The 25,046-nt window shown below is 37.2% G+C and overlaps 1 protein-coding gene across 3 annotated transcripts in view; it reads right to left on the bottom strand.

Moving 5' to 3' along the window:
• FAM149B1 (family with sequence similarity 149 member B1) overlaps positions 1–25,046 on the bottom strand; it is a 53,418-nt gene that overhangs the window by 9,630 nt on the left and 18,742 nt on the right. For all 3 annotated transcript variants that reach the window (XM_069460143.1, XM_069460142.1, XM_069460144.1), the window contains 4 exons: positions 24,814–24,978; positions 16,563–16,750; positions 2,795–2,919; positions 705–808 (listed from right to left, as the gene is read on the bottom strand). In XM_069460143.1, the coding sequence (XP_069316244.1) occupies positions 705–808; positions 2,795–2,919; positions 16,563–16,750; positions 24,814–24,978 (582 nt within the window). The remainder of the gene's footprint in view (positions 1–704; positions 809–2,794; positions 2,920–16,562; positions 16,751–24,813; positions 24,979–25,046) is intronic.

Below are 25,046 nucleotides of genomic sequence, written 5' to 3'. Positions count from 1 at the left end.
TGCTCAAGGCATTTTGCTTTTGACTTTCTGGAGAGAATAACATATGCTTGAGAGTGTTCTGAGAAAGTTAGCCGAAGCTTTAGCACAAAAAAATCTTCACCAGAAAGCCCTTCTCTACCTCAGCAATGCTCCTGTTCATTCTTCTCGTCAAACAATGACACTTTTGCGAGAGTTTCAATGGAAAATCATTAGGCATCCACCTTATAGTCCTGATTTGGCTCCTTCAGACTTCTTTTTGTTTTCTAGTCTTAAAAACTATTTAAAGGGCACCCATTTTTTCCTCAGTTAAGTAAAAACTGTATTGGCATGGTTAAATTCTCAGGACCCTCATTTCTTTAGGGATGGACTAAATGGCTGGTATCATCATTCACAAAAGTGTCTTGAACTTGATGGAGCTTATGTTGAGAAATAGTTTACATTTTTTATTTTTATCTTTTGTTTTTGAGACGAGGGTCTTGATAAATTACCCAAGCTGGTGTCAAACTCCTGGGCTCAAGGGATCCTCCCACCTCAGCCTCCTAAGTAACTGGAATTACAAGCTCAAACCATGGCACCTGGTTTATTTTTATCTTTTAAATCCATTTTTTCCACAAACTTTTTGAAGTTCCCTCATACATGCACACTGATGAACTGATTTTACTTTCCCTTTATTTCTCAGTGATCTACTTACACTCTATAGTCTATTAAAATTTTATACTTCTTACAGGAGCTTGTCCATTAGAGAGAGATTTCTTGGCTGGAGAGGCATCCCATGAACCAAGAGACCATTCACATTTGGCTGATGACCACTTGCTTGACAGAGATTCATCTACATGTGAAAAGAAGATGTTAATCATTACTGGTTGGTGAAGATAACTGGTTTCCCAGCTTTGCTAAAAGTTAATATTTCCAATTTGGTCATCTATATATTTTCTCCCTGTATCTTAACTTTTATAACATCTTGGCCAGCAGCCCTGGCAGGGACGTCATGACCCAACTGTCAAGACAACAGAGTGCTTTCCTCCATTTGTAAATGACAGCAGGTGGGGGAAGGCTGATCAACCTGGATGACAGTAATTAGTAGCCACTCTCTTAGGGGAGAGAGGACCTTTATTATTATTATTTACATTACAATAGAAAAGAAAACCTAAAAAAGAAAACTCACAAAATATGGAACAATAATAGAAAAAATAAGGGTAAACTCTAACAATCTCTTTTTTCATCACATAATCCTCTAATCTGCACAAACTAATCCTTTCTCCTTCACTACCCATGGAGTAGTCAGCTCTCAATGATAACCTACATCTGAAGACTGTTGACCAGGAGTTAATCTTCCTTGTTCTAATGTTAGCAGGATTTGATCTTACTTGGATTGGTATTGCCACCTGAGAGACCTGTTTATTTTCTCTCTTGGGTCATCAGCCTTTCTGACCATCTCCTCTGCCACAGAATGTAGTTTCCTTCCTCTTTCTTTCAAGAATGTTTGAATTAACTCCTCCTTCCTTTGGTCACTAACAACCAGAACCATCTAGTTAACTGTTCAGAGCTTAGGCTACCTTAACCACAGCCAGAGCAGTTCAACATGCAGAAGTGTTTTATTACCACCAAAGGAACAGGAGTTTATCTGGTTCATCCCCGACGTGGTATGTTATGAACCTTGCTGATTATATTTTTAAATATCCCTTTTGTAAATCCAGCTGTACAATATTTGGCCATATACCAACAAAGCTTATGACTAGATCTGGTAGCAAAACCCAGGGTTGATGAGCATGGCCCCAGGATTACAATTCTTTTTCTCTTTCTTTTGTCCCCCTCCTTTTTTTTTTCCCCCACAGTAACATTAGGAAACTATCATGTAGGTACTGAGACTACATAAATCATTACACAGGCATGAGACCACGCTCGCCAGCCTCCTGCAACAAATGCTATCTTTGTGCTTGTTCAGACTAACTTGAGACAGGTTTTCTCTTTGCTTTGGTTTTATTTTCTACCTGATTTTTGAGTACTAAACATCCAAAAGGCAAAAAAAAAAAAGTCAATTCATTCAAATATTAAAAAAAAAAAAAGTCAATTCATTCAAATATTGAAAAGAAAAAAAAAAAAGGCTGAGTGTGGTGGCTCACACCTGCAATCCGGCCGGCACTTTGGAAAACCAAGGTGTGAAGATCGCTTGAGGCCAGGAGTTTGAGACTTGTCTGGGCAACAGAGTGAGACCCTGTCTACAAAAAATAGAAAAATTAGCTGGGCAGCGTGATGTGAGCCTGTAGTCCCAGCTACTAGGGAGGCTGAGGAAGGAGGATTGCTTGAGCCCAGGAGTTTGAGGTTGCTGTGAAATACAATGATGCTGCTGCACTGTAGCCCAGACAATAGAGCAAGATCCTGTTTAAAAAACAAAAACAACAACAAAAAATCAGGGTAGGCCAAATTAAGAGAAAAAAATACGAAGTTAAAAAGAAGGAGTTCAAAGGATAATGTTAAGGCCACCATAGAAAATCTGAGATTAGTCCCTATTTTCATCACAAAGGTATCTTCCATTCCTCCCAAAACAGACTTAGACTGACCACATAGTTGATTCTAGATTGCACAATTTATGGATGCCTCTTCAAAAGAGTTGAGAATTATTTGTCAACCCTAATTTGCTATTAATTTTTTAAACTGAAACGGATCAATGCAAAGAGTCACTGGATTATAACAAACACATAACTACTGAAAAATATTATGTCAAACATAATACAATTAAGGCAAACAACTCTGAGCAAATTTCCTCTGGCAAGAACAGCCCTAGGGCCTCCAATTGATCCCTTCTGGGGCTTACCGGATTTGAGGTGATGGACAGCACCCTAGACTGTGGCACTCTTGGCAACACCAAAGGGTGTGGTTCACTCAGCATACAGGGACTCTCTGAATCTGGCCTGGTGATTGCAACATTACTTTCATCATCTGGGCAAAGGAATAGAGTCTATTATCCATGGATATCTTCTAATGCACAGCAACAGTACTGTGAAAAAAAATCTCCCTTAAGAATTCATAATCTCTTGGCCGGGCGTGGTATTCACGCCTATAATCCTAGCACTCTGGGAGGCCGAGGCAGGAGGATCACTTGAGGTCAAGAGTTCAAGACCAGCCTGAGCAAGAGCGAGACCCCGTCTCTACTAAAAAAATAGAAATTAACCGCACAACTAAAAATAAATAGAAAAAATTAGCCGGGAATGGTGGTGCATGCCTGTAGTCCCAGCTACTCGGGAGGCTGAGGCAGTAGGATTGCTTGAGCTCAAGAGTTCGAGGTTGCTGTGAGCTAGGCTGACACCACAGCACTCTAGCCCAGGCAACAGAGTAAGACTCTGTCTCAAAAAAAAAAAAAAAAAAAAAAATTCATAATCTCAAGGCTTCACTCATTTTTGCAGCCCAATTTCATACCATCTGCATGGTTCAAAACACCCCTCAAACCAAGAGTAGTTGAAAGTAGTTTCCCAGATTGGTGATGCCTGAAGGTACCTGGAAGAAGGAAAAGGAAAGATTTCTAGAGCAAAGCTGTCTGACAGAACCTTTGGAATTGATGGAAATGTTTTACATCTGTGCTGTCAAATGTGGTAGCTGCTAGCCACATGTAGCTATAGAGCACACTTAAAATGTGGCTAGTGACTGAGGAACTGAATTTTTAATTTTACTTAATTTTAACATAAATCGCTATCCATGCTAGTGACTATTCTATTGGATGTTGTATCTCCACAGGAACCATCAGATCATTAATCCAGATCTCAATTCCCACAGGTAACGTTAGTTATGAGATTAGAAGCCACTATTAAAAATCACACAATCCACGAATAAACAAGGCACCTTGAAAAAGTGCAAGCAGAAACAAAATAATCAGATCAGCAAATACTTTAGAAATTGGAACAGATGCAGAATATAAAACAAAAGAAGCGACTGAAAATACAAGAGCAAGACATAAAAAATGACCAAGCAGATTTGAAAAAGAACAAAATAAAACTACAAAAGAGAACTAAAATTACCTAAAATTAAAAACTCAGCAGTAGGTTAAAAGCTGAAATTAGAGGAAAAAATCTGAAGAAATTATCCTGAAGTCAGAGAAACAAGATGGAAAATATGAACTGAACATTTTTAAAAGGATAAATTTTACTGTATGTAAATTGTACCTTAATAAATTTATACCTTACATACAGAAATTAAGAAAATGGAGAAAATAAAACCACAAGAAAACACCCTTTGACGCAGTGACCAAAAAATTGAATATTGAAGAACAACAGTGAGTATTGAAACTATAAGCACAGGAACTTGTGTACTGTTAGTGGGCATATAAACTAGTACAATCACTTTGAACAATTTGGTAAAATTGATTGGAGACCAGCCTGGGCAACATAGCAAGACCATGTCTCTACAAAAATAAACACCAGAAAAATGAGCCAGGCATGGTGGCATGTGCCTTTAGTCCCAGCTACTAGGGAGTCTGAGGTGAGAGGATTGCATGAGCCCAGGAGTTTGAGGCCATAGTAAGCTATGATTATGCCACTGCACTCTAGCCTAGGTGACAGAGTGAGACCCTGTCCTAAAACAAAAAAAGAAAAAGATTATAAAAATAAGTTATTAATAACTGAGTACATTTACTCAGAGTTTTATATACTTTGGGGATACAATTCACAACCTTAAAATGTCCCAAGTTATCATGTAGCCCTATTGCATATATTGCACACTAGCATGCAGTTTGGCTTTCTTCCTCACTCAGAGGTAGAAAAAGTTGCTCTAGTGGTAGAGATAGGTTTGTATCAGCACCTGTCAGTTTGCTCCAGCAACAAACAACTAACCAACTGGTTCATGCCAAAGCTAAAAATGCAAAAGTTCTCTTTCCATACTTCCAAGTATTATAGTTTAAATAAAAAGTAATGATAATAGCTAACATTTATTGAGCTCTTATATATTCCAGGAACTGCACTATACTTATACTTTCATGTGACATGTTTATTTCTTAACTCTATGGAATAGATATTAGTGTTTTTGTCATTTTATAAAGAAACTGAGGGACGGAGAGGTGGTGTCAGAGCTAGTGGTCGAACCCAGGTTGTCTGGCTTTTAACCATTATACTATACTACTTCTTGAAGGAATAGCATTTTAGAGCAGGGGTTAGCAAACTGGCCCATGGGCCCATCTGGCCTGCTACCTGTTTTTTACTTATTTTGGTAAAATACACATAAGACTTACCATTTTGCCACTTTAAAGTATAGTCATGTGTCACTTAACGAGAGGGATGCATTGTGAGAAATGCATTGTTAGGTAATTTCATCATTGTGCAAACATCATTAAGTCTACTTATACAAGCGTAAATGGTACAGTTTACTATACTCCTAGGCTACATGGTTTAGCTTATTGTTCCTAGGCTACAAACCTATACGGCATGATACTGTACTGAATACTGTAGGCAACTGTAACACAATGGTAAGTGTGTATCTAAACATAGAAAAGGTACAGTAAAAATACGGTATAGGCTGGGTGCAGTGGTGGTTCATGACTGTAATTCCAGTACTTTTGAGAGGCTGAGGAAGGAGGATCACTTGAGGCCAGGAGTTTGAGGCTGAGACAAGGACTGCTTGAGTCTGGGAGTTGGAGCCATGATCGCATCACTGCACTGCAGCCTGGGCATCAGAGCAAGACCTGGTCTCACTAAAAGAAAAACCAAAAAAAGGTATAAAAGATAAAAATAGTGCACCTGTATAGGGCACTTACCATGAATGGAGTTCCAGGACTGGATGTTGCTCTGGGTGAGTCACTGAGTAGTGAGTGAATGTGAAGGCCTAGGACGTTACTGTACACTACTGTAGACTTTAAGCACTGTATACTTACACTATACTAAATTAGAAAAAAAAAATTTCATCAACAAATTAACCTTAGCTTACTATTACTTTTTTACCTTCTAAATTTTGTAATTTTTGTCTTTTTTACTCTTTTGTAATAACACTTAGCTTAAAACACACCTTATACAGCTATGCAGCTGTATAAAAATATTTTTTCTTTATATCCTTATTTTATAAGTATTTTCCTGTATTTTAATTTTTTTTAACCTTTAAACTTTTTTGTTAAAAACTAAGATACAAACACACACATTAGCCTAGGCCTACAGGGAGTTAATATCACTGTCTTCCACCTCCACATTTTGTCCCACTGGAAGGTCTTCATGGGCAATAACACCCATGGAGCTGTCATCTCCTATAATAGCAATGCCTCCTTCTGGAATACTTCCTAAAGGACCTGCCTGAGCCTGTTTTACAGTTACCTTTTTTTTTTTAATAAGTAGAAGTACACTCTAAAATAATAATAAAAAGTATAGTATAGTAAATACATATTCCAGTAACATAGTCATTTATTATTATCAAGTATTATATACTCTCCATAATTATATGTACTATATTTTTATATGACAGGCAGCACAGTAGGCTTGTTTACACCAGCATCACCATAAACAATAATGAGTTGTGCTATAATTTTATGAGAGCTGTAACATCACTAGGTGATAGGAATTTTTGAGCTCCATTTTAATCTTATGATACCACCTCCATGTATATGTGGTCCAACATTGACTGAAACGTCATTATGCTGCACATGACTATACAATTCAGTGGCATTAATTACATTCATGATGTGTGCAACCATTACCACATCTAATTCCAGAACTTTTTCATCACCCCCAAGAGAAACTCCAAATCTGTTACCACTGCCTGTTTTTGTAAATAAAGTTGTAATAATAGTTTGTATATTCTTATTGCTGTATAGTATTCCACTGTATGAAAATATCACATGCTACTGTTGATGGACATTTGGGTAGTTTCCAGTTTATGTTTTCCAGCATATGGTGATATTAAGAACATTCTTGCATATGTCTTTTGGTAAACCTATTTAATGAGTATATAGTAGTGTACATGGCAACACACATCCATTTACGTATTGTTTACAGCTGCTTTCAGGCTAGAAGGGCAGAGTTGAGTAGTTGCAACAAAGACTGGATGCCTGTCAAAGGCTAAAATAGTTACTAGCTGGCTCTGTATAGACAAAGTTTGCTGACTCCTGTTTTAGGATATTTCAGTCAATCCACTGAACCAGTTAAGAGGTCCTCCAGCTCCATTTCATAATCAGTGTCTTTTTTAGACTTTAAGCACTGAAAATTATAGTTACAATACAATGAAATGACCTAAATTTATGAATGCACAGAAAAATAAAAGGATATTAATTCACAGCCCAACACTGGTAAATTGTGAAAGGTGAAATAAAGTTTTCTCTGATATCAGTGGTTCATACTGAACCCTGAAGGAGTTCCTTTACTTATTACCAGGGTTTATTATGATAGGAGTTTGGATATGACTCTGGACTTTAATTATCATGTGTCCTCTTTCTCCAGAAACTTAACCTCACATAATATAAACCAATTCATTTTAAAGATAGTGTTAGTCCTATTCTCTAATATAAGCTTTAAAAGAGAACTTAATACACATTCAATAGAGTGGCTTAAAAATAAAACAAACTCATAAAGACAGTAACAAGTGTGTCAAACATATGGAGCAACTGGAACTCTCTCACAGTACTGGAAATAGTGTAAGTAGGTACAACCTCTTTAGAAAACTTTTTGGCAGTATCCTCTGAAGTTAGAATAGCATATCCTATGACCTAGCAATTCCAATCTTATGTATCCAGTACATGTGTTTACCAAAGACATATCCAACAATGTTCATAACAGCATTATGTTTTGGAAACTACCCAAATGTCCATCAGCAGTAGGGTGTGATACATTCATAAAATGGAATACTATACAGCAACAAGAATAAACAAACTATTGTTACAAGCAAAACATAACTGAATATAACAAACATAATGTTGAGTAAAAGAAGCCAAATGCACAAAGGTATATACTATATGAATCTATTGTTACAAAGGTTTTTTTTCTTAATGAACGTGACATTGTGAACATAATTACACAGTTTTAGAAGATGGAAAATCTGTGATGTCAGAAATCAGGGTGGTGTTATTCTTGGAGGAGTAGAGGTTAAGTAACTGGCTGAGAGAAAGCATTTGAAGGGCTTCTGGAGTGCTGGTAATGTTCTGTTTTTGATCTGAGTGCTGGTCATATGTATATATTCAGTTTTTTAAAATTCCTCAGGCTTACTTGATGTAACTTACTTTGTAATTTTCTATCTGTGTATTATACTTTAATGAAAAGTTTAAAAAACATATTTGCTGGACTTCTACCCCCAACAAGACAGAGTAACAAGTATTTACCCTCTTGCTTACAACCACCCATAAAACCATAAAACAATGGCTTTCAAGACACTGTACATCAGATAATGAAAGACAGTGAATTCTGAGATGATAAACAAATGAGACTAGCCCTACAACTGCCTTGAAAGAGTTTACAAGATACGGCACAACGAGGGGAACTGAGGCAGAGCCTGGTGGACTCCCTGAATTGAGAGTCCAGAGAGACCAAGGCAGCTAGGATTCCTAGAACAGAGTACCAGAGAGGAGGAAAATGCACAGAAAGAGAACCCAGGATATCTGCAGAGGGTGAGGTATTCCTTGAGTATTCAAAGAGTACTGATTAGTGCATGTGTGAGAAGAAACTACCTAAAGCTAGGAAAAAGAACCAACTGAAAGAATTAGAGGGAAAAGTGCCTGCTGTTCACATGGGACCAGGAATAGTGCCTGTTCCCACCAGCCAGACCATAAAAACTCAGTGCATGGGGCTCTGGGCAGAGTAAGATCTTGCCTCAGTAGGTGAGGAATAATTAGCTCTAGGCTGAGCATTGTTCCAGACCAAATCATAAAAGTACAACCAGAAAGGATCAAACTGTTTCCAAGTAATTTAACCACATTTCATAACAAAGGTCAAGAAGATATACAAGAATAAAAAGAAGATGAAAAAAAGAAATTCAGCCCTTAAAGTAAAACTGTATCTGAAACCTAATCAAAGATTACCAGGCAGGAAATTACAACCCATAATGAGGAAAATTTCAATAATTGAAACCAACCTAGAATTAACAGATGTTCAAGTTATTCCACATTTTCAAAAAATTAAATAGAGACATGGAAGATATAAAAGTCACCAAAATAACATTATAAGATGAAAATGACAATGTCTAAGATGAAAATTACACTGGATGAGCTTAACAGCAGATTTAATATTGCAGAAGATTAATGAACTTGAAGGCACAATAGAAATTATCCAGAATGAAATACAGAGAAAAAAGAATAGTGAAGAAAATTTTAAAGCATCAGTTATCTGAGGAATTAGTGATTAAATGGACTAATATATGGAAGTAACTGGAGTCCCAACAGACAATGCGAGACAGAAAATGTATCCAAAGAAATAATGACTGGAAACTTTCCAACTGATGAAAACAATAAACCCACAGATCCATGAAGCTCAACAAACTCCAGGCAGAAGAAACATGAAGAAAACTACATTAAGGCACATCATAATCAAATTGCTCAAAATCAGTGATAAAGAGAAAATCTTAACAGCAGCCAGAGAGAAAAAAAAAAAAAAAATATATATATATATATACACACACACACACACACACGAACAAAGATAAGGATGACATCAGATTTCTTTTCAGGAACAAAGCAAGCAAGAAGAAAATGAACATCTTTAAAGTAGTAGGAGACAAACTGTCAACATAGAATTCAAAAAATTATCTTGCAAAAATGAATGCAAAATAAAGGAATTCTCATATCTATAAAATAAATAATTCATCACCAGCAGACCCATGTATAATATAAGAAATGTTAAAGGACACTCTTCAGGCTGAAAGAATTTCAAAAACTTTTTAATAAGATTCATATAACATAAAATTCACCATTTTAACCATTTTAAAGTGTACAATTCAGTGGTTTTTGGTATATTCACAATGTTGTACAATCATCACCACTATGTAATTTCAGAAAATTACCATCACTCCAAAAAGAAATGCTCTACCTCCCAATTTCCCTCTTCTTCCATCCCCTGGCAACCATTAAATTACTTTCTGTCTCTATGGCTCTGCCTATTCTGGATATGTCATATGAATGGAATCATATAATATGTGGCCCTTTGTGTCTGGCTTCTTTCATGTAGCATTATTTTCAAGGTTCATCCATGTTGTAACATGTATCAGTACTTAATTCCTTTTTATGGCTGAATAATACTCCATTGTGTGGTATATTAGTCTGCTAGGGCTACCATAACAAAATAGCACAGACTGGGTGGCTTATATAACAGACATTTATTTTCTCACAGTTCTGGAGGCTAGAAGTCCAACATCAAGGTGCCGTCAGGGTTGGTTTCTGGTGAGGACTCTCTCCTGGCTTGTAGGTGGCCACCTTCTTGTGTTCTTACATGGCCTCTTCTCTGTGCATGCGTGGAAAGAAAGAGATCTCTGATGTCTCTTTCTCTTATAAGGACACAAGGCCTATTGGGTGAGGGCCCCACTCTTATGACTTCACTTAACTTTAATTACCTCCCTGCTCTGTCTCCAAATAGTCACATCAATGGTTAGGGCTTCAACGTATGAATTTTGGCAGGAGACAATTCAGCCCGTAACACGTGGCTACACCAAATTTTGTTTTATCCATTTATCAACTGATGGACATTTGGGTTGTTTCCACTTTTTGGCTATTATAAATAATGTTGCTATGAATATTCAAGTGCAAGTATTCTTTGTGGACATGTTTTCAGTTCTCTTGGTTATATACCTATAACCAAGTGGAATTTTCTGGGTCATATGGTAATTTTATGTTTAACATTTAGAGGAATTGCCCATCTACTAACTAAATGGGGAAGAGAAAAATTTAAAACTAAAATAAATTTTTAATAAACCACCACATTTTGAGGAACTGCCAAACTGGTTCCACAATGGCTGCACAATTTTTCATTCCCACCAGCAATGTATGAGGGTTCCAATTTCTCCACATCCTTACTTTTTATTTTCCCTTTAAAAAATAAAATTTAATTTAAAAAAATATATCCATATAACCATGTGGTTTTGATTTGCATTTTTCTAATGAGAGATGATGTACAGCATCTTTTCATGTGCTTACTGGCCATTTGTATATCTTCTTTGACGAAATATCCACCCAAGTCATTTACTCTTTTTTTTCCACCCCCCATCCCCGCCAGAGACTGGGTCTCATTATGTTGCCCAGAATGGTCTTGAACTCCTGGTCTCAAGCAATCCTCCTGACTCAGCCTCCTGAGTAGCTGGAACCACAGGCACAGGCCACCATACCTGGCTTATTGCCCATTTTTTAATTGGGTTGTTTGTCCTTTTATTATTGAGTTGTAGTTCTCTACTCTGGATACTAGACTCTTTTTTTTTTTTTTTTTTTTTTGAGACAGGGTCTTGCTCTGTCACACCGGCTGGAGTGCAGTGGCATAATCATAGCTAAGTGCAACCTCAAATTCCTGGGCTCAAGTGATCCCTCTGCCTCAGCCTCCCAAGTAGCTGAGCTGGGACTACAGGTGCACGCCACCATGCCCAGCTAAATTTTTTTTCTGTTTTTTGTAGAGATGGGGTCTCACTCTTGCTCAGGCTAGTGTCGAACTCTTGGCCTCAAGCGATCCTCCTGCCTCAGCCTCCCAAAGTGCTAGGGTTACAGGTATGAGCCACCACACCCGGCATCTGTATTCTTTTTATGTATATGATTTGTAAGTATTTTCTCCCATTTTGTAAGCTGTCTTTCAATTCTTTGATAATGTCCTTTATAGCATAAAAATTTTTAATCTTGATACAGTCTAATTTATCTGTTTTTTTCTTTTGTTGCTTGTATTCTTGGTGTCATATCCAAGAATCTGTTATCAAATCCAAGGTCATAAAGAGTTATTCCTATGTTTTCTTCTAAGAGTTTTATAATTTTAGCACTTAAATTTAGGTCTTTGATCCGATTTGAGTTCACTTTTGTATCTGGTGTGAGGCAAGGGTCAAACTTCATTCTTTTCCATGTAGATATCCAGTTGTTCTAGCACCATTTGTTGAAGAAACTATTCTTTCCTCATTGAATCATCTTGGCACTCTTATTGAAAATCAATTGGCCATAGATGTGTGGGCTGATTCGGGACTTTTAATTCTATTTCATTGATCTATTTGTCTGTCCTTATGCCAGTTCCACATAGTTTTGACTACAGTTAGCTTTGTAGTAAGTTTTGAAATCAGGAAATATGAGTCCTCTAACTTTGTTTTTTTTTTTTTAATATTATTTGGGTTATCCAGGGTCCCTTATATTTCCGTATGAATTTCAGGATCAGCTTGCCCATTTCTACCAAAAAAAAAAAATGCAGGTAGAATTTTGATAGGGTTTGCACTGAACCTGTAGATCTATTTTGGGAGTATTATCATCTTAACAATATTAAGTCTTCCAGTCCATGAACAAGAGTCTTTCCACTTCTTTGGGTCTTCCCTAATTTCTTTCTACAATATTTTGTAGTTTTTCAGCATGCACGTCTTATACTTCCTTAGTTAAATTTATTCCTAAGCATTTTATTCTTCTTAATGCTATTGTAAATGAATTGTTTTCTTAATTTCTCTTTTTGGGGGGTTTGTTTTGCTTTGTTTTGTTTTTTTTTTTTTTGAGACAGAGTCTCACTATGTTGCTCAGACTGGAGTACAGTAGCATGATCATAGCTCACCACAGCCTCAAATTTCTGGGCTCAAGGGATCCTCCTGCCTCAGCCTCCTGAGTACCTAGGACTACTGGCTACTAAATACCACTCCTGGCTACTTTTTTTTTTTTTTTTTTTTTTTGGTAGAGATGGGGTCTCACTAAGTTGCCTAGGCTGGTCTCAAACTCCTGGCCTCAAGCGATCCTCCCATCTTGGCCTCCCAAAGTGCTGGGTTTACAGGTGTGAGCCACCACACCTGGCCTTATTTTCTTAATTTTATTTTCAGTTGTTCATTGACAGAGGCTGGAAGAATTTTGAGAAGCATGATAGAGAAGGCATAAATTGCCTTGAACAGACTGATAGTAGAAATCTAGACTTGGAGGATGCTGCAGGGGAAGGCTCAGAAGAAAATGAGGAACATGTTATTGGCAACTGGAGGAAGGGAGATGCTTGTTACTCAGTGGCAGAAAGCTTAGCTAAATGGTCTCCTGTGGTTATATAGAAAGTATAACTTGTAAGTGATGATCTTCCAATCCATATGTTGAAAATGAAGCCTAATTTTTTCTTGCTGCTGGCCGGGCGCGGTGGCTCACGCCTGTAATCCTAGCACTCTGGGAGGCCGAGGTGGGCGGATCGTTTGAGCTCAGGAGTTCGAGACCAGCCTGAGCAAGAGCGAGACCCCACCTCTACTAAAAATAGAAAGAAATTATATGGACAGCTAAAAATATATATAGAAAAAATTAGCCGGGCATGGTGGCGCATGCCTGTAGTCCCAGCTACTCGGGAGGCTGAGACAGGAGGATCGCTTGAGCTCAGGAGTTTGAGGTTGCTGTGAGCTAGGCTGACGCCACGGCACTCACTCTAGCCTGGGCAACAGAGTGAGACTCTGTCTCAAAAAAAAAAAAAAAAAAATTTTTTCTTGCTGCTTATAAAAAAATGCAAGATGAGAAAGAGAAATTGAAGGAAAAACTATAAAACAAAAAGAAACCAAGACTTGATCATTATGAAAATTCTCAGTATCTCTACAGGGCAAAAGATGCTAATATTAGACAGAGTTATCTAGAGAAAAAGAGTGTAACTATACAACTTCTTACTCATACTGCATAAAGATCAAAAGGTTATTCACTCACACAAAGAGCCCTTTCAAGAAATTAAGGTTATATCTCAAAGATGCTCTTAATCAAACCACAGAGCCTTTAGAAAGCTTAAGGGCACTGTGCCTCAGCCAGCCAAGTAGGAGCTCAAGATAGAGAAGAGATTACGTGAAAAGATCTATAGATGTGGGTTTTGTCTATGTGGTGAATCCCGCTGATATTCATAGGAGAGCCACAAAGTTTTTAAGAAAATTATTTCAGCAGAAGCACTGCCAACTTCGACTAAGGGGACAGAGTGAGTACTAAATGAAAAAAGGTTGTCAGACCCCCAAAATTCTACAGGCAAGACACAGCCTGATAAAACTAATTAGCTGCAAACACATGCTTTCCTGAAAAAAGGAAGCATGAGTAAGAGGATGAAACCGGGAGCCCAGAGGATAGAGCAGTGAGCTAGAGAGGCTTACTCCCAGGTCTTGAAACTTAATCAAGGAACTCCCAATATTTATCTAGCTGGATTTCAGAATTGCTGTGAACTCTTTTTTTTTTTTCCAAACCTTCTGTCCTCCTCCCTTTTAACTGTAATGTCTATAACTTATCCTTCGTCTGTCCCACTATTGTATGTTGGGTGTGTTGGATTCAGACAACTTGTCTCTTCAGTTTCACAAGTCTACAGATGGAGAAAAACTGTGCCCCATGAGCTGTACTAAATGGATTACGTCTAACATAATCCACACCAGGACCCAATTTAGATGATAAGATTTTGGACTTTTGAGCTGATGATATAATGGGATGACACTCTGGGAAACCTTAGGACGGACGAGAATGTATTTTGCATGCGGGAGAACATGTGTGACAGACAGACTCTAAGATGGTCCCTGCATGATTCCCACCTCTTTGTGTTCATGCCTTTGTGTAATGCCCTCCCTTTGAGTGTGGATAGGACTGTGACTTGCTTTAGACCAATAGATAACAGTAAAGGTGATGGGATGTCACCCAATGATCATGTTGTTATATAAGCTTCTGTCTTGCTAGTCGACTAGCTCGTAGTCTTTCTTGCTGGCTTTGAACAATAAAGCTGCCATGAATACTACAGCTACAAAGAACTGTATGCTTCCAAGCATACACAAAAGGAGAAGTGTATCTTTCCCTAGTTGAGCCTCCACATGAGAACCCAGCCCTGGCCAACACCTTTATGGCAGCTTTGTTAAACCCTAAGCAGAAGACTAGCTAAGCTGTTCATGACTTCTGACTCACAAATGTCTGAGGTAATAAATGTGTACTGTTTGAAGCCACTGTGATAATTTGTTGAGCAGCATAGTTAAATATATATCTAACCATATAACTCAGCCATTCCACCACTAGGAATTTACTCAAGAGAAAAAAATATATGCCCCCAAATTCTTTTACACTAGTGTACATAATAGCTTTTCATATGATATCCCAAAGCTGAAAACAATCCAAATGCCCATCCACAGATAAACAAATTATGGTACAATGGAATACTTCTCATCAATAAAAAGGAATAAATTACTGATATTATTATTGACACAGATAAATCTCAAAATCATTATTGAGTGAAAGCAGCCAGACACAAAGAGTATATATTGTATGATTACGTTCACATGAAACTGTACAAAATGCCAACTAATCTATAGTGATGGACAGCAGATAACTCTTTTTGGTCACTTTGGGGATGGGGGGCCAGGCAAAGGCAGGAGTGAGGGATTACCAAGGGCCAACTTTTGTAGGTGATGGATATGTTCACTATATTGACTGTTGTAATGGTTAATATATAAGTAAGTCAGAGCTTGTCAAATTGTACACTTTAAATGTGTCATTTATCACATATCAATCTTTAATAAAGCAGTTTTAAAAATGTACGTGCCACTCGCACGTTTTTCCTCATAAGTCATTATATTCAAAGAAAGTGCAAGCTCTGACCCATCATCATAGACTAGACCTTGTTGTTCATCCACTCATTCTCAAATATTTACTAAATGCCTGTTAGTAAATATTTGTGGGAAATACAAACATGAATCAGACCCACTAATACTGTGATATAATAATAAATATATATTTGGTCTCTGCCCCTGGCTCCTGGCACACAGGGTTTTAACTTGGAATATTCAAAGTGATAAGTGTCTTTTTGTATACTAATGACATAACTGGTGGTTGAGGGCTCCTGGATAGTCTCAGGATGGGGTGAGGTGGGTAATTGCTAGGGGAACCAACCATGTAATTAGAAAGTTAGAACTTTTTCATCCCTATCCTTTGACCTTTGACCTCTGGAGAGAGGAGAGGAGCTGAAGGTTGCGTTTATCAGCGTTGGCCAATGATTAACTCAATCATGCCTACAAAATGAAGCCTCCATAAAAACCCAAAAGAACTGGGTTCAGAGAGCCCTGATTTATAGCTGGTTGGTCAAAAGCACAGGTCACAAAAAAAAAAAGGAGGAAGAAGAAAGAAGAAGAAGATGAGAAGTAGCACCGGTCACAAGTTGGGGCTTGCAACTGGCATCTGAAGTCAGGGAGTGGAGGCAGTCTTGTGGGACTGAGCCTTCAACCTGTGGGACCCGATGCTATCTCTAGGTAGATAGTGTTGGAATTGAATTGAATTAGAGAACACCCAGCTGGTGTTCGCTAGAGACTCTGGTGTCAGAATTGTTTGTGTGGGGATAAAACCCTACACACTGGTGTCAGACATGTGGTGTGTGAGAATAGGAAAAAACACTTGTGGTTTTCCTTTTTCATATCCACCTTTTACACTAACGAAGCATATAATCTAACAGACTGGTTAGGGTTTGGAAATCATAAACAATTACTTTTTACATTGTCTTCATAAAGATCCTTACCAGAAGCAAAACCCTCCCAATGACTACGTGTCAACTGCTCCATACAGCCCACAGCCTTGCTCCAGACGATGTCAAACACGTAAGCAAGGACATCCTCTTTCATGCAGTAAAAGGGAACAATGGGAGGATACCCTAATTTCTGTTTCTCTGTATCTGCTTCTGATTTCTCTCCATGAAATTCCTGTTCCCTGTAACAGAAGCAAGAGGAAAAGACTTCATGATTATTCTTTGCTAAGTCTCCACCAGTGTCCTTTGTACTTCTTAGGAGTGCGATTGTTGCCCCCCTACCACAAGCCTCCTCATTACTGAGCAGATGCAGCACATGTATGAAGCTGCCTTGTGAACTAAGGGAGTTCTGACAGAGGAGACTGCATTTCCCTTTTTACCCCCACCCCATCCCACTATTCTGCCAAAACATAAAGTGAGCAAAAGAAATCTGAGAATTATTCTACATTTTTTAGCTTTAAACAGATGAACATTGTCAGTTGAGCAATCAGCTATGACAATTAAGCATACAGAAATAATCTCTTTGTTATAACTGGATAAAATTTAGATTAATATTAATGTGACATATTTAACAATGTACATCGAACTGTGATTATGCTGCATAATTATTTGAGGCAATGATTCATTAGAAAAACATTCCACATAAATTATTAAAATTAGTATACTTTTACTAAGGCAAATAAGCATTTGGTAAAAGGCTGGAAAGGAAAAGGAAGGAAATTAAACAGCACAGAAGCTCCTCTGTTTCTGTAACCGAGAAACTCTTAGTTAGCAAAGTGCTTCTCTGCCAAACAGCCAATAGTCCTGGGGTTCTGTGGGGAAAAAAATCTCACTGATAGATGTGTTCACTTATAATAGATATATAAACTAAGACAAAGTAAATTCTGCAACTGGCTTGGGATAGGGAGAAATATCTCTGGGCCTCTATGGTGAAAGTTACTCCTGAGGCAGCAAAGATCTCAAGAACTAAATAGGAAACTGCAGGCAGGAAAGAAGGGTGAAAAGAGTCTCAGAAAAGCAAATGTTGAGAGAACTTGTCACCACTAGACGAGCCCTATAGGAAATGCTCAAAGATGTCTTATACATGGAAACAAAAGGTCAGTATTCATCATCATGAAACCGATTGAAAATGGAAAAACTCAAAGGTCTAATAAAATAATCACATAAAGGAGGAAGAGAAAGGGATTAAATGGCAACATAACAGAAGTTCAGCAAACCACAAAGACAAAAAGACAGGAAAAACAAAGGAAAAATTTATAAAACAACTAGAAATCAACTAACAATATTACAAGAACAAAGCTTCACATATCAATATTAACCCTAAATGTATATGGATTAAATCAGTGGTCCCCAACCTTTTTGGCACCACGGACCAGTTTCATGGAAGACAATTTTTTCATGGACTGGAGGGGTGGAGGGGATGGTTTTGGGATGATTCAAGTGCATTACATTTATTGTGCAGTCAAACCTCTCTGTTAATGATAATCTGTATTTGCAGCTGCTCCCCAGTGCTAGCATCACCACCTCAGCTCAGATCATCAGGCATTAGATTCTCATAAGGAGCATGCAACCTAGATCCCTCGCATGCATAGCAGGGTTCTCACTCCTATGAGAATCTAATGCTGCCACTGAACTGACAGGAGGCGGAGCTTATGTGGTGATGCAAGCAATGGGGAGTGGCTGTAAATACAGAAGAAGCTTCGCTTGCTACCCTGCTGCTCATCTCCTGCTGTGTGGCCCCAGTTCCTAACAGGCCACGGGGCTTGGGGACCACAGGATTAAATGCTCCACTTAAAAGATGCAGATTGGCAGAATGAATTTAAAAAAACATTATCCAACTATATCCCGCTCACAAGAAACTGACCTTATGCATAAAGACACATAAAAGACACATATAGACTGAAAGTAAAGGGGTGGAAAAAGATATTCCATGCAAATAGAAACTAAAAGCAAGGAGGAGTGCTATACTTATAGTAAAAACAGACAAAGAAGATTATTATATAATGATAAAGAGATCAATTTAGCAAGAGGATATAATGATCCTAAAAATATAAGCACTCAACATTGGAGCACCCAGATTCACAAAACAAATATTGTGAGATCTAAACAAAGAGATAGACAGCAACACAATAAAAGCAAGGAATTTTAATACCCCACTGGCAGCACTAGACAAATCGAGACAGAAAATTAGCAAAGAAACATTGGACTCAAATTGGACTTCAGACCAAATGGACTAACAGACATTTACAAAACATTCCACCCAGCAACTACAGAATATACATTCTTTTCATCAGCACATGGAACATTCTTTAAGAGAGGCCACAAAATGAGTCTTAACAAATTTCTAAAAATTGAAATCATATCAAGTATCTTCTCAGACCAAAGTAGAATAAAGCTAGAAGCCAATACAAAGAGGAACTTCAAAAACTATACAAATACATGGAAATTAAACAGCATACTTCTGAATGGATCACTGGGTCAACTAAGACATAAAGACAGAAATTAAAATTTTTCTTGAAATGAATTAAAATGAAAACACAACATACCAAAAACTGTGGGATACGGCAAAAACAGTGCTGAGGGAAATTTATACCATGAAATGCCTGCATCAAAAAAGTACAAAGGTCACAAATTAACAATCTAACATTGTACCTCAAGGAACTAGAAAAACAAGAACAAACCAAACCCTAAGTTAGCAGAAGAAAAGAAATAACAAAGATCAGAGCAGAACTAAATGAAATAGAGACCAAAAAAACAATATAAGGGATCAACAAAACTAAAAGTTGGTTCTTTGAAAATATAAACAAAATTGATAAACTATTAGCTAGCCTAAGAAAAGATCCAAATAAACACAATCAGAAGTGAAAAAAGAGATATTACAACTGATACCACAGAAATACAAAAGATCATCATAAACTATTATGCTATTATTAACAAGTATATGCTCACAAACTAGAAAACCTAAAAGAAATGAATGAATTCCTGAAAACATACAACCTCCCAAGATTGAACCAGTAATAAACAGAACTCCTGAATAGACCAATAACAAGTCATGAGATTGAATCAGTAATAAATCTCACAAGAAAAAAAGCTCAGGAACAAATGGATTCACAGCCAAATCTTACCAGATGTAAAAAGAACTGGTTCCAATGCTACTGAAACTGATCAGTAGATCAAGAAGGAACGAATCCTCCCTAACTCATTCAACAAAGCCAGGATCACCCTGATACAAAAGCCAGAAAAGGATGTCACAAAAAAAGAAACCTATCAACCACTATCTCTAAAGAACATAGATTTAAAAATCCTGAACAAAATACTGGCAAACCAAATCCAACAGCACCTCAAAAAGACAGTTCACCACGATCAGGTGGTTTTTATCCCAGGGATGCAAGAATGGTTCAACATACACAAGTCAATAAATGTTAGTCACTACATAAACAGAATTAAAAACAAAAGCCATATGATCATCTCAATAGATACAGAAAAAGCATTCAGTAAAATCCAGCATCCCTTCATGATAAAAACCCTCAAAAATCTGGCATAGGAGGAACATACTTCAAAATAATAAAAGGCTATATATGACAAACCCACAGCCAACATCATACTGAATGGGGAAAAGTTGAAAGCATCCCCCCCAAAACTAGAATGAGACACGGATGCACACTTTTACCACTCCTATTCAACAAAGCAGTGGAAGTCCTAGTCAGAGCAATCAGGCAAAAGAAAGAAAGAAAGAAAAGGCATCCAAATTGGAAAAGAAGAAGCCAAGTTATCTCTGTTTGCTGATGATGTGAGCTTTTATCTAGAAAACCCTAATGACTCCTCCAAAACACTCCTAGATTTGATAAATAAATTCAGTTAAGTCTCAGGTTATAAAATCAACGTACAAAAATCAATAGCATTTCTGTGCACAATGATCAAGCTGAGAACGAACTCAAGAACATAATCCTATTTACAATAGCTGCAAAAAAAAAATAAATTACCTAGGAATAAATTTAACCAAGAAGGTGAAAGTTCTCTACAAGGAGAACTACAAATCACTGATGAAGGAAATCACAGACAATACAGAACAAATAGAAAAACATCCCATGCTTATGGATGGGAAGAATCAATATTGTTAAAATGTCCATACTGCACTAGCTCAGACAACACAGCAATACCCTGTCACAAAAAAAAAAAAAAAAGTGGGCAAATGACATGCACAGGCATTTTTCAAAACAAGATATACAAATGGCCAAAAAAATGCTCAACATCACTAATCATCATAGAAATGCAAATTAAAACCACAATGAAATATCATCTTATTCCATTTAGAATGGCCATTATTAAAAAGTCAAAAAAAAACAATAGATGATGTCATGGGTGTGGTGAAAGGGAACACTTATACACTGTTGGTGGGAACGTAAATTAGCATAACCTCTATAGAAATCAGTAGGGAGATTTCTCCAAGAACTAAATGTAGCTCTACCATTTGATCCCACAATCCTACCACTGGGTATCTTCCTAGAGGAAAATAAATCATTATATCAAAAAGATACCTGGGCTGGGCATGGTGGCTCACACCTGTAATCCTAGCACTTTGGGAAGCTGAGGCAGGAGGATTGCTAGAGCCCAGGAGTTTGAGACCAGCCTGAGCAACATAGCAAGACCCTGTCTCTACAAAAAATTTAAAAAAAATTTGCCGGGCGTGGTGTCATGCTACAGCTACTTGGAAGGCTGAGGCAGGAGGATTGCTTAAGCCCAGGAGTTTCAAGTTGCAGTGAGCTATGAGATAACGCCACTGCACTCTAACCTAGGCAACAGAGTGAGATCCTGTTTCAAAAAAATAAAAATAAAGACACCTGTACCTGTATGTTTATTGTAGCACAATTCACAATTGCAAAGATATGGAATCAACCGAAATGCCCATCAACCGATGAGTGGATTAAGAAAATGTGGTATGTATTAAATATATACCATAGAGTACTACTCAGCCATAAGAAAGAATGAAATAATGCCTTTTGCAGCAACTTGGATGGAACTGGAGGCTATCATCCTAAGGGAAGTAACTCAGGAACAAAAAAGTAAATGCCTCATGTTCTCACTTCTAAGTGGAAGCTAAACTATAGCTACATAAGGGCAAACAGAGTGGTATAATGGACATTGGTGACTCACAAGGGGGGAGGTGGAAGAGGGGTAAAGGATGAAAAATTACCTATGGGGGTACCTCAGTAGAGTACAATGTACACTACTCAGATGATGGGTACACCAAAAGCCCAGACTTCACCACTATGCAATATATTCATGTAATGGAATTCAACTTGTACCCCCTAAATCTATTAGAATAAAAAATTAATTAAATAAAATTTAAAAAAGAAGGGTGCAAAGAGGCTTATGCAGGACAGCTACACTCTCTTCTCTGCCTTCCCAAGGAATACTTGGCCTGGCATTAAGTGGAGGAGTAAGCTGACTAATATTAATTGTATTTAAATTTATATTTCTGTTTAGAAGAGATACATTCATGTGATGAAAAAAATTCAAATTGTACAGGATGTTTAGTGAAAAAGAAGTCTCCTACATCTCTGTCCCCCAATCCCCATTACCAGAAGCAAATATTATACATTGTTCTAGAGAAATAGTTGCATTATATAGTGTATTGCACCTTGTTCTTTGTTTAACAATGTATCTTGGCCTTGATCCCTATCAATACATATCAGTCTGCCTCTTAAAAAAGTACTCCATTTGCTATACCATATGTCTAACTAGTCCCTTACTGATCAACCAATATTTTGCTCTTATAGTTAATACTACAATTAATATCCTTGTTCTTTGGCTTCATAGGTGATATGTCTGTAGGATAAATTCATATAAATAGACTAATTGAGTTAATGGGCATATGCATTTCAATTTGAAAGATATTTCCCAATTTCCTCTAAAGAGATTATATGGCCCAATGGTAAAAGAATATGCCTGTTTACCCACTTAAAGAAGTATCAAACTTCTGGATGGGCACGGTGGCTCACACTTATAATCCTAGCACTCTGGGAGGCTTAGGCAAGAGGATCCCTTGAGCTCAGGAGTTCGAGACCAGCCTGAGTAAGAGCGAGACCCCATCTCTGCTAAAAATAAAAAAAATTAGCTGGACGTGGTGGTGCATGCCTGTAGTACCAGCTACTTGGGAGGGTGAGGCAAGAGGATCACTTGAGCCTAGGAATTTGAGGTTGCAGTGAACTATGATGATGCCACTGCACTCTACCCAGGGCAACATAGCAAGACTCTCTCAGGAAAAGAAAAAAAAAAAAAAGAATTATCAAACTTTAATCTTTTGTTCTCTGCCAATCTGACAAAGTATCACGTTATAGTTTTAATATGCATCTTTAAATTGCAAATGAGGTTGAATTTTATTTCATATGTTTAAAATTCATTTTCTATATATGTGAACTGTTCATGTCCTTTGCCTGTTTTTTCCTTAGTCTTTTCCTTATTGATGTACATATTAAGGAAAGTAACTTTGTCTATGAATAAACTGCAAATGTTTTTGCCTAGTTTATCATTTATTTTTTGACTTTATGAGTTTTTTCTATGTAGAAATTTCATCTTAGGTAGTTATTTAAGAATTTCTTATATGACTTGTAGGTTTTGTTTTATGGTTTAAAAGGTCTTCTCCATTCCCAAATTATTATTTTTTGAAAAAGTCTTCCATTTTTATTTTCTTCTAAACTTATATGATTTCATTTGTCCCATTTAAATTTTTTATACTTGTGAAATTTTTTTGGAATTTATTTTTATCAAAATAATAAGTTAGGAACCTTATTTTATTTCCAGATTTCTTTTCATTTGCACCAAAATCATTTGCTGAAATTATTGTATGCCCTAATTTGCTAGAAGTCCTTTGGTTTATTTCTCAACCTTCAATCTTTTCAAGTAGGAACATTCTAAAGGTCCAATTAGTCTGTCATTTTACAAGGTATCTTGGTAATATCTCTAAAGGGAAGGCTGCCTTCCTTCATTCCTTTCTTTCTCTTTCTCTCTCTCTCTCTCTCTCTCTTCCTCCCTCTTTCTCTGTTTCTCTCTTTCTTTCTTAGAGACAGTGTCTTGCTCTGTTGCCCAGACTGGAGTGCAGTGGTGTGATCACAGTTCACTGTAGCCTTGAACTCCTGGGCTCAAGTGATCCTCATGCCTCAGCCTCCTGAGTTGCTGGGACTATAGGTGTGAGCCACCAAACCTTTCTAAAAATCTTCCTTGTATTACCTGAAAATTCATTTGGACTATCAGAAAAAGGGAAAGAAATGCCCTGGGGATACCTATCAGCCATTTTAAATTAGTTAAATGAGCTTTATTTTTTATAAACTGAAACCAAGGGAGAAGATGTTTGATTTGAGGAAAAAGAAAAGATAGAAAAATTTTGACACAGGCCAGAAGTGAAGGGGAATGGGGCAGTCTTTGGAAAACCAGAAGAACCTACTTTCCATTCTAGCTCAGTAGTGTGATGTATGGAAACCTGGCTTGTGTTTAGCTAGCACTAGGGCTGTGTGCACTTGAGTGAACATGGCTCAGCAAGAAACGTAACGGGAAAAAGAGAAGTCCAGAATCATGTGACACAATACTAACTAGACCTAACTACAGCCTCACAGCCTAAAATGAAATTCTCATTTTCAGATATGCTGCTATGATTTTCAATTCTGGAACTTTTAATGGCTTAGAGGAGTATGCTCTATTTTAGACAAATCATTTAATCACTCTGATTCTCACCTATCCTATAAAGAAGGTAAGTAATATCTATGTCATAGGACTACTATTAGAATACAATAAGAATAGATATAAATAAGCATTATTAATTACAAAGTCTGTGCCAAGAGTAAGGTTTTAAATAAACTGTATATGCCTTTTGCAAACAGGATTTATGTAAACAAACTTCACACCTCTTCAAATGCTATTTTAAAAGGTTTCAGAGTTTCCACTCATGGTAATTTGCAAAAGGGTAAAATCAAACTATGTGGAAAAAAATTAACTCATTTTAAAATCTCTGATCTCAGAAAGAGGTAAATGATGTGTGAAACAATCAAATACACAACGAAGTGTGGTATATGGGAGCAATAACTAAGAATATGAACTCTGGATACCTGAAAAGTAAATACCTGAAAATAAATAACAGAAATTGGCATAGATCTAATTATAGATAATACTGGTAGCATAGTTTGCAAAAAACAGATATTAGTACATAAAATAGAAAGGGAGTAAAAAGCTTAAAAGACATAGTACTCACATATCTGTGTGGTCGAATGCTAGGTATTCCTCAATTATTCCTTCCGAGATTATACAGTCTTCCTCTTCTCTTTCCATAGAACATAAGCTGGGGGATTTGGCAATGGAATATGCATTATGAGCATAAGAAGATGAAAAGTGTAACTTCTTTCCTCTTATACCAAATCTGGGAGAGGAAAAAAGAAGCAAACATTAATTATGTACAATATAAGCTGTTTTCACGGCAACAGTCAC

The sequence above is a fragment of the Eulemur rufifrons genome, chromosome 28 (genome assembly GCF_041146395.1).
Source record: "Eulemur rufifrons isolate Redbay chromosome 28, OSU_ERuf_1, whole genome shotgun sequence".
In the NCBI taxonomy this organism is placed as follows: Eukaryota; Metazoa; Chordata; class Mammalia; order Primates; family Lemuridae; genus Eulemur; species Eulemur rufifrons.
The sequence above is the reverse complement of the archived record's forward strand: the minus strand, read 5'-3'. Positions and strand labels throughout refer to the sequence as shown.